The following is a 9,501-nucleotide window of genomic DNA, read 5'->3' on the forward strand; positions in this document are numbered from 1 at the left end:
GAGGAACTAACTGTATAGGTCAAAATCTGCCTCAAGGAGATTTAACACGAAGCATTATTTACGAAAAGTAAGGTGATCGAGGTCGACTAGTAAACAGTGGGGGTCATAGCCGTGCAGTCAATAACGACCGAGGTCAAGTATCAAGAGCAGTAGTAATGGCTAGTTTTGTAATAGGATCTTTAGGAGAATTGAATATTCTCCGTACTTGTACTTTTAGGGTTGACTGGGGGTATGTCCCATATAAATAGAAAAACAGATAAGCGGAAAGACATGTAATATTGATTTGATAAGAACACTTTTTGAGAAGAAGACTCTCACTCTCTAGAAAAGATACAAACATTACATTTCTAATAAGATTCTTCCTTCCATTATTCCATACTTTTCCATCAGATCCGAGAATAGTTCTAATATTCTAGGATTTGTCTGTCACTCATCACTGTTAGAAAGACGAATCATCCACCTCATTCAATATTGGGTGAATCTTTCTCATCATTTATGTTAATGTCATTTATTGTCATTTATTGAATGATATCCTCTTATCATGACTGAAGCTTTTCGGAATATTAAATGCATATTGCATTTAGTCCCCTATCAACATTGTCTTGCAATATTTGTGTTAACAAGTTATAAATCTAGAGATATTATCATTAACTTGGTTTAACCCCTTGTTAAATAAAATTAATTAGTTTAATCAAAGGCTTATACTTTTTGGTCAAACAGATTAAGCGTCGGTCGGACTCCCCAAGGTCGGGGCGTGACATTATGGATGAGGTGCGAGACATATATTCATTACTTTTTAACTATATATTAATATGGGTGCTCGATCTTTAGTTTTCTTGTTATTATACATTAATTTTAGATCACAATCCTATATTAAATTTAGAATCCATAAATTTTATATTCTAGCTCCACCTCTACTTCTACCTCCGTCCCTGTATTCAATGGAAATAACAATAGTAGTCTAGAAGTCATTTAAATTTTATTCCCTGACACTACAATTTGAATATGGTCATTTGACCATTACATTGCTCTCTTCCCTATTTGTGAATATCTATATAAATATATAAAGGAGGGACATGACACCTCTCTTTGGGCAGCATTCTTATTTTTCTCTTTTCTCCTTTTTTTTTGTTGCCATTTTCCTTATTTATTTGTTAAGTATCTTTTCTCACCTCTCGAGAAAGGCGTGACTGGACAATTTTTCCGTTACAACTTTGTCCAAATAAATTTTGAAATCTAAAAGCTCTAACACTTAATTATGGAATTTGAAACGGTTTTTTATTATTAAAACAGTCATCACTTCTATTATTAAAACAGTCACCACCACTATTTTCCCAACTATATCTATAATTTGTGCATCTCATCTTCTTGGTACTGCTTCATGTTGGATGCATCAAGAATATATTTCATATGATGCATCTCATATGATGGATATTTATTTTATTGGCTTTTCGTGAGTGTATTTTTGGACTTCTTGACCCCTTTAAAATCTTTTTAATGTGCAGGTTGATGAAGAATTGAATAGAGTGAATGTAACTGTATAATGGGCAAGTAGTCTTTCCTCAAAACTCATTTGTACAATTCAAGGAACAGGTACACAGGTAACTCTCCAAGTATAACCATTCATCTTTTCCTCTTTCCTTGTAATTGTTTATTTATTTCTTAGATATGTTACATCTATGACTATTCATGTTCTCTTTAGTGGTTCCAATTTTTTTTTTTCAGTAACTATTTTTTCGATAATTTATCACCCATTTTGTTATTAGTAGAAGAAAGTGTTTGCCATGACACTTTTTTTTTCCTTTGTTGGCTAGGACTTTCCGCCAGTCATCATAGTCTCATTTTTCCAATTTTCTTTCTGTTAAAAAGGTTGAAGGGACTCCAAGGAAAGCGTGTAAGAGACAAAGACTTTATTAGTTCGATGTTGGCTATTTTTTGCATATTAATTGCGTCGTGTTATGTGCTGTGCTGCATGAAGTTATATTTTTAGTCCTTTCGTTTATCGTTTCGGTGAAATATCAAGGATTGGAGATAGCATTGCATATTGGCTAATTTTTTGGTTCTGGAGTTTCTATGTCCAATTATGTAATTTTTGCTATTGAATCTTTCTACTAATGAAAAGTTTCGATTTTATTTTAGGGAAAAAAGAAGTGTCGGGAAAAAATAATATTTTATTTGGTATCAATCCTTGAGTTTCTATGTCCGATCGTGTGATTTTTGCTCTTGGATTTTTCTACTTCTGAAAAGTTTTTATTTTGTTTTAAAGAAAAAATAGTGTTTGGAGAACAATCGAACTTAACATCCAAGATAGTATCTTTTAATAATCTATTTAAATTTAATTTGTTAATGTTAGGCTTGAGTTAATTGTATCAATTCTTAAGTTAGACGAGATATTTTCTTTCGTATCAATCTGTTATCATGTTATGCTTGAATTAATTGTATCAATTCTTAGGTTAGAAAAGATTTTCTTTTGTTTGGTCTTAACAACATTACTATTCTCGGTAATCCTTTTTCTTTAATCCATTATTGTGTTATGTTTCAATTATTATATCAATTCTTAAAGTTATTGCAGTAATTGTTATTATTTTTTGATTTTCTTTTAAATCAAAAAATAAATTTAGCTCCAAATCAGACATTCTAGTTCTAGAAAGAAAAGAGAAGTAGGAAAAAAAAGGGAAAAAGAACAAAGATCCTTTTCGGAAAGAAGAACAGAACACCCGCATGAGCACGCGTACTCGAAATATAATGTACACCCGCGTGTACATGGCTGTATCCTCTCTCTCTTCAACGTTCCAGCCATACACCAACTCATAGGCAATATCTACCTAAAACACGCACTTACCCGCACACCGTGAGTGACTCTGTTTGAATTCTTGTGCCGTAGGATGCCTCCAACATTTTTGCTATCCCTGATTCAGATCAAACGGTTCAGATTCCTCCCTGTCTTGTTTTAGATCTCCATTTTTCTTCCTTTTTCCATTTTCGTCTTTCCCTCGATTGTCGCAGCAAATATATATATATATATATAGAGAGAGTACAAGATATTAATTAATTGTGTACTTTCTTTAATAGAACCTTCAGCTCAGTTCAGATCTCTCTTTGTTTAAATAGCCGATATTTTATTCCCTAACAGATCTGTACGGTACAGCCCTCAGGTATGTGCGAACTCAAATACCCATGTGATTGTCTTCTTTCTTTCCGAATCTGTTAGGCGATCTTTTTTACTTCATGATTTTCTTTTTCTGAGTATTGTTCCAAATAATTGAAATCATTTCCTAATATAGAAGCTTCAGGCAATCGACTCAAAATATTTAATTTGTTATCCATATAGTCGATCCCTGCTAGCTTGTTCTTGGATCTACTAGTATGGATTTGACAGCTCAAATCTTGAATTTGTGACATTCCAATTGGTGATTTGCAGAAAAGAGGAGATCTACTTTTGGCTTGCCATGGCAACGACCACTATCCGAAAGGCGATAGGGGCGGTGAAGGACCAGACAAGCATAGGAATAGCCAAAGTGGCGAGCAACATGGCACCGGAGCTGGAAGTTGCTATTGTTAAGGCTACAAGCCATGATGATGAACCTGCTGGAGAGAAGTACGTAAGGGAGATTCTCCAATTGACTTCTTATTCTCGTGGCTATGTGAGTGCCTGTATGTCGGCAATTTCCAAAAGATTGGGCAAAACCCGGGATTGGATTGTTGCCCTCAAGTGTTTGATGCTAATTCACCGACTTCTCAATGATGGAGATGCTGTATTTCAGCAAGAAATTATGTATGCTACGAGGAGGGGAACAAGGCTGCTCAACTTGTCGGATTTCAAAGACGAGGCTCACTCGAATTCGTGGGATCATTCGGCTTTTGTGAGGACTTATGCTTTGTATTTGGATCAGAGGTTAGAATTGATGGTTTTTGAGAGGAAGCAAAATGGTAGTACTGGTGGAGAGATTGAGAGGTATGGATCTAGAGAAGAACATTTTAGATCGCCCCCGAGTTCTAACCGAGGGCATGAGTATGATTTTGGGGAGTTTAGAGATGAGCCTGGTTATGGAATGAGGAGGTCGAGATCGTCAGGGGATGTGCGAGAGTCAATACAGGAGAATAAAGAAGTGACTCCATTGAGAGAGATGAAGCCTGAGAGGATTCTTGGAAAGATGACTCATTTGCAGAGACTGCTAGATCGGTTTTTATCTTGTAGACCGACTGGTTTGGCTAAGAATGAAAGGATGGTGTTAGTTGCCTTGTACCCTATGGTGAAAGAAAGTTTTAAGATTCATACAGATATATGTGATGTTTTGGCTCTTCTGTTGGATAAATTTTTTGATATGGAGTTTGAGGATTGTGTCAAGGCCTTTGATGCCTATGCTAGTGCAGCAAAGCAGATTGATGAGTTGGTGGGATTCTATGACTGGTGCAAGGATATTGGTGTGACAAGGTCGTCAGAGTACCCAGAAGTTGCGAGGATTACAAGCAAGCTATTAGATACATTGCAAGAGTTTGTGAGGGATAGGGCTAAAGCAACGAAGAGTCCTGAGAGGAAAGTAGAGAGCCAGTCGACTCCACAGGAACAGGAGCCAGCACCAGATATGAATGAAATCAAAGCATTGCCACCACCAGAGGATTATACTCCTCCACCGCCTCCTGAACCAGAGCTTCCCAAGCCTGTTGTACAGGAAACTGGCGATTTGGTGGATTTGAGGGAGGAGGGTGTTACTGCCGATGATCAGGGGAATAAATTAGCCTTGGCATTGTTTGCGGGGTCAGGAACAAGCAATGCAAATGGGTCATGGGAAGCATTCCCATCCAATGGGGAAACTGAGGTTACGTCTGCTTGGCAGAATCCAGCGGCTGAGAGTGGTAAGGCTGACTGGGAGCTTGCTTTGGTGGAGACAGCAAGTAATTTGTCTAAGCAGAAGGCGGCATTGGGTGGTGGACTTGATCCACTATTGTTGAATGGCATGTATGATCAGGGTGTGGTTAGGCAACATGTAGCCACTGCGCAGTCGAGTGGTGGCAGTGCCAGCAGTGTGGCGTTGCCGGGACTAGGGAAAAGTGCTACACCTGTTCTGGCACTCCCTGCACCTGATGGAACAGTCCAGACAGTTGGACAAGACCCCTTTGCTGCATCTTTGAGTGTTCCACCACCTTCTTATGTGCAAATGGCAGATTTGCAGAAGAAAGAGCAATTGCTAGCACAGGAACAGATGGTATGGCAGCAGTATGCCAGGGATGGCATGCAAGGTCAAATGAGTTTGGCCAAGATCTCTACTGGAGGATACTATGATCCAGGGCAACCCCCTGCGATGTCCTATGCAATGCCGCCAGTAAACGGTGCAGGGTACTATGCTCCTTATTGATTTTGCAAACTATAGTTTTTTTTTTTTGGAGTTTGATCTTTCCACTGTATTTTATTGATGAATATATCTTCTATTTTTTCATGCTTTTAGCTAGCGTAGTTGGTGAAAGTGGAAACTGGGTTGAAGAGGGCAGAAATTGGTGGTCTTGTTGGGTGGTGGGGGGGGGGGGGTGGTTATAGATTCTTATGCTGAATGCTCTGTAACCCTTGTAGTATGTCTCTTCTGTTTTGTAATATATGAATTTTTCGAAGAACTTGATTAAGTAATTCTTTTCGAGATGTTAGTGTAGCTCCATTGCAATCATTGTTACTTCTTTATAAATCTTGATTCTTTGAACTATGTAGCATTCTTACACTAGTTTCTTAAATATTGATTGTGTTGATAGATACTTTGTTTTGAGAAGGGTGTTTAATTTATCTTGATATCAAATATTTTGTTATGAACCTGATACGTAGAGCCTTCATCTTAAGCTGCTCTAAACCAGATTCTAGGTCGGTCTGTCTTGTGAGAGAATATGGCGTGGGCTGTCTCAACTTTGTCATAGATGCTTTGACTTTGGTTTGATTGGATTCGGAAGCATACTGATTGAGCAGCTGGATCAAGGCAAGGTTTCTCTTCTCATGCGCAGCGGTGTATATGATTTGTATATAGTAATTAATTTCGTCAGTGCATTTGAACTTAATTGTGGAATCTTGTTCATTGTATCGTCCGATCCAGGCCCCAATGAAATAGGACGAAATATTCTTTCATTCAAAGCCAACTCACTCTCAGGGAATGTGAGCTTTGCAATAGTTCAAGATGGAATGATTGAGCTCTTGCCTAAGAGAAGAGCTTAATAAAGCATAGATGAATTTTCGACAACAAAAAAAGCTTTTCTCCCAGGTTGAGGTGATAGAACAGATTATGACCGATGAAGTCTGATGCGTGCATATACTACAAAAGATCTGTTAAATTTCGGAGACTAAATAGAACATCTGCAAATTGCACGAATTGGGGCAGTTGGCCTAAGATCAGCAAATTTGATGCAATTTTCAGGGGTTACGGACCCCTGCAGTAAAGATATTTTGTTTTACGAAATCCTTCCCACGGGGCCTTTTCCCCCTCTCTGATTCTTTCCCCAAAATACCTTCGACTATGCTAAGCTGCAGCGACAGAATCCTAACCCTAATCCCTCTCTTTGCGATTCAAGCTCCGCCTTTCAGCATAGCAGCCACCAAACACTCTCCTCCGCTTGCTCTTTCTCAATCACTGTCTCTCTCCACACACATGGAGTCATCATAGCTGCAGCAGGGATGATGCAGCGGTCCTCACAGCAGCTGAGTCTTAGTCTCTTAGAAGATAATGATGAAGGACCAAGCCTCTCTTTCTCTCTCTAACAACTATGAAGAAGAAGATGAAGTGAGTGTATGCATGTCACTCATCCTCTATCTCTTCTCTCAACATCCTTCTGATAGGTACACGATTTCTGAGAAAAACTTATTTGTTAAATTTTTATCTTCTTTCCTGATTTTCCTTTTCTTTTTGTTTCAGATTGAGCTCAATTTCGTTGATTTGAAGGCTTCTCCAAGCTTATAGGTAGATATAATGAAAATTCTGTTTCTCTGTTTAGCAATATTTTCTCCAACTTATGTATTTGCTTTAGTTCCATTATACTCATGAAGTATTCATCAATTTCACACAAAAAATCGTTCCATGAACAAGCTGGAAATTAATTGTTAAATTTTTATGGCAACTTTCTTTTGATGTGAAGGATGATTTTGGAGAATTGTATAAAATCAGGTTCAGGCCAATGAAGAAAGTATTAGTGTTTTTAGAAGTTTGAGCTATTTAATCAGATATGCTTCACTATAGCCTCGCATGGGCGTGTAAAGAAGAATTACAAAGCAAGCAGAAGAAAAAAGAAAAATTTAATGCGTAGAGCAAGATGTTTTGTCTAGCCAGAGAGGATAAGTGGAAACTTCAAGAAATCTGAGTTTCTGAGTAGCATCAGAAACTGCATTTTCTTAATATTCACCTTGAATATCAGTTCTATGTTGTTGTAGCACAGGCTCTTACAAGTTACTATTATTTATGCCTTCGCTTTTAAAAGTGTTACTGTGCTTGATATTAATTCTTGATGCATATTTATTCAGGGAGCTTTTGCTCTATTATAAATGATAGTTTGGAGTGTGTCGATAAATAAGCACTGATATTTTGACATCATGTCCCTTTCTGAATTGAACTGACTCACTTATTCTAGGTGAAGCAACTTATATGCTCTTGGATTGAATTACATTTGTTCAGGATTGTCTGAGGGAATAATGATGTTTGGCAACTTTTTTAAGCCTTGTGTTTACCTATCTGAAAAAGTTGTCGGAGATGTTCCTTTGATAAGTATCTTGGGATTCATTATGTTGTTATTTTAAAATTGAGTACACCACGCGTAGCCTGATTGCCTAACCTGACTACCTTCTATATACTGAATATCGCTTATACTCATCTCAATATGGTATTGCCTTTTTGGACATAGTTGCTTGGTACATGTTGCCGGTGGGAAGAATGAGTCGAGCTGCATGCAAGCTGATTCGGATCCACGGTATATATATATATATATATATATATATGTTTCCACAATTGCACAACTATTCCTATTATACTTCCTATTCAAAATTTGCCTTTCCTAGTTGCTGTATCTATAATAACTTCTTTGTTACATCCAGATTTTTTCTTATAGCTATTAGTTTAGTTTTGTTTCTCTTAGTTTCGGCTCACATAGTGGTTGAGCTACACAATGTTGCATTGCATTTCATTATAGCACTTATTGACGGGTCATCATGGTCTGGAAGATGATTTTGAGTTTATGTGAGCTACACAAGTTACCAATCTCTTTCATGTTACCACGATTGCACAACTTTTTATACTCTCTTAATTCATTTTAGATGAATGATGAATATCGTATGCAGGTAATATTTCCACAATTGCACAACTATTCCTATTATACATATAGTGTTTGTATGATCTGAATACCTTAACAACATATAATCTTGTATATTCTTCTATCTAAAATTATGTAAATGTTAGTATGATGCTGAAGAGCTAGTTTTCTTACTTCCCCACGTGCCCCTTAAAATTTGCACTAGGTCAGTTAAAGCTAATTTAGCATGATTTAGTGGAAGTGGACAGTTGGCTGATTATTATGTGCCTCTTTTTGCTGTTTTAATTGTGGTTTTCGTTTTTTAGAATACATAATGACATTAACAAGTTATTGCAGATTTCTCCTGCATTGCTGACTATGAAAGATGTTATTCTGAAGAAATGAGTAGATCTGTAGATGCCAAGCTTTTTCCTTGTTGCAACGTCTGCTCATAAAGTGCCTGAAGAAGGCTCAATTTGGAGAACAAGTGCAGTTTGAAATAAACATTGTGTATATGAAGACGTATATTTCCCCCCCTCATTTTTAACTTCTTTGGGCATAAAGATGTACCTAGAATTTGATGACTTGCGATATTGCTTACATTTTATGATCAATTGAACACTGATGTTTCTATTACAAAAATACCTTTGGCTTGATTATGATAATAATGATTGTATGGGTCTAATTATGAAGTTTGTGTTACATATGCTAAAGGGGGCATTTGCATCTACACCCGTTTTTTGTGTCACGTTTTAACTTGTGTCCGCTTTGCAAAAAAAATTGCAAGCGTACCCGTTTTTCGCATAACTTCAACATACGGGGTTGACGTAACAAAGGCAATCACGCAAAACTTCAGCATTCTAGTAGTCGGGCCTGAAGTTCAACTCTAGAGCTGAAGTTTTTATTTTGTAACTGGCAAACTTCAGCTCTAGAGCTGAAGTTTTTGTTTGTAACTGGCGAACTTCAGCTCTAGAGCTGAAGTTTTTGTTTTTTAACTGTCGAATTATTTGGAAGCTCGCTTTAGAGTAGAATCTGCTCAAATAAACCGAGGATCCATCCATCAAACAACTTGCTAGTTTGTTAAAATCTTTGGGGTAGTGGCAATAATCTTTGTAGATTAGACAAACCAACTAGTGTTGTATATAGTGTTTGTTAAATAAAACTCTGTAACTTGCTATTAATGCTGGATAACGTATTTTCGATATCTCTATGTTCAGCGGTCCAGACCGCTACTCTGTATCTTACTGACGC

The 9,501-nt window shown here is 37.2% G+C and overlaps 1 protein-coding gene across 8 annotated transcripts; it reads left to right on the plus strand.

Annotated features, from left to right (window-relative positions):
* Positions 1-2,710: 2,710 nt before the first annotated feature.
* On the plus strand, positions 2,711-8,952 carry LOC107815618 (putative clathrin assembly protein At2g25430). Of its 8 annotated transcripts, none has more exons than XM_016641227.2 (6): positions 2,765-3,155; positions 3,422-5,338; positions 5,813-5,960; positions 6,075-6,811; positions 6,888-6,932; positions 8,608-8,952. In XM_016641227.2, the coding sequence occupies exons 2-3, from the start codon at positions 3,450-3,452 to the stop codon at positions 5,919-5,921; spliced, it is 1,998 nt and encodes a 665-aa protein (XP_016496713.1). In that variant the 5' UTR covers positions 2,765-3,155; positions 3,422-3,449; the 3' UTR covers positions 5,922-5,960; positions 6,075-6,811; positions 6,888-6,932; positions 8,608-8,952. The 8 variants fall into 8 exon arrangements, with proteins under 8 accessions (XP_016496717.1, XP_016496713.1, XP_016496716.1 ...); XM_016641230.2 differs by having other exon boundaries at positions 5,828-5,960; XM_075249315.1 differs by having other exon boundaries at positions 5,842-5,960.
* Positions 8,953-9,501: the final 549 nt, after the last annotated feature.

Source organism: Nicotiana tabacum, chromosome 3 (genome assembly GCF_000715075.1).
Source record: "Nicotiana tabacum cultivar K326 chromosome 3, ASM71507v2, whole genome shotgun sequence".
Taxonomy (NCBI): domain Eukaryota; kingdom Viridiplantae; phylum Streptophyta; class Magnoliopsida; order Solanales; family Solanaceae; genus Nicotiana; species Nicotiana tabacum.

What these genes read in the sequence shown, in the direction of transcription:
- LOC107815618 (XM_075249312.1), top strand. Translation starts at nt 3,450, where the DNA reads ATGGCAACGACCACTATCCGAAAGGCGATAGGGGCGGTGAAGGACCAG. An exon ending in CCGCCAGTAAACGGTGCAGG is followed by an intron (nt 5,339 to 5,812) that starts GTACTATGCTCC and finishes CCTGATACGTAG; the next exon opens with AGCCTTCATCTTAAGCTGCT.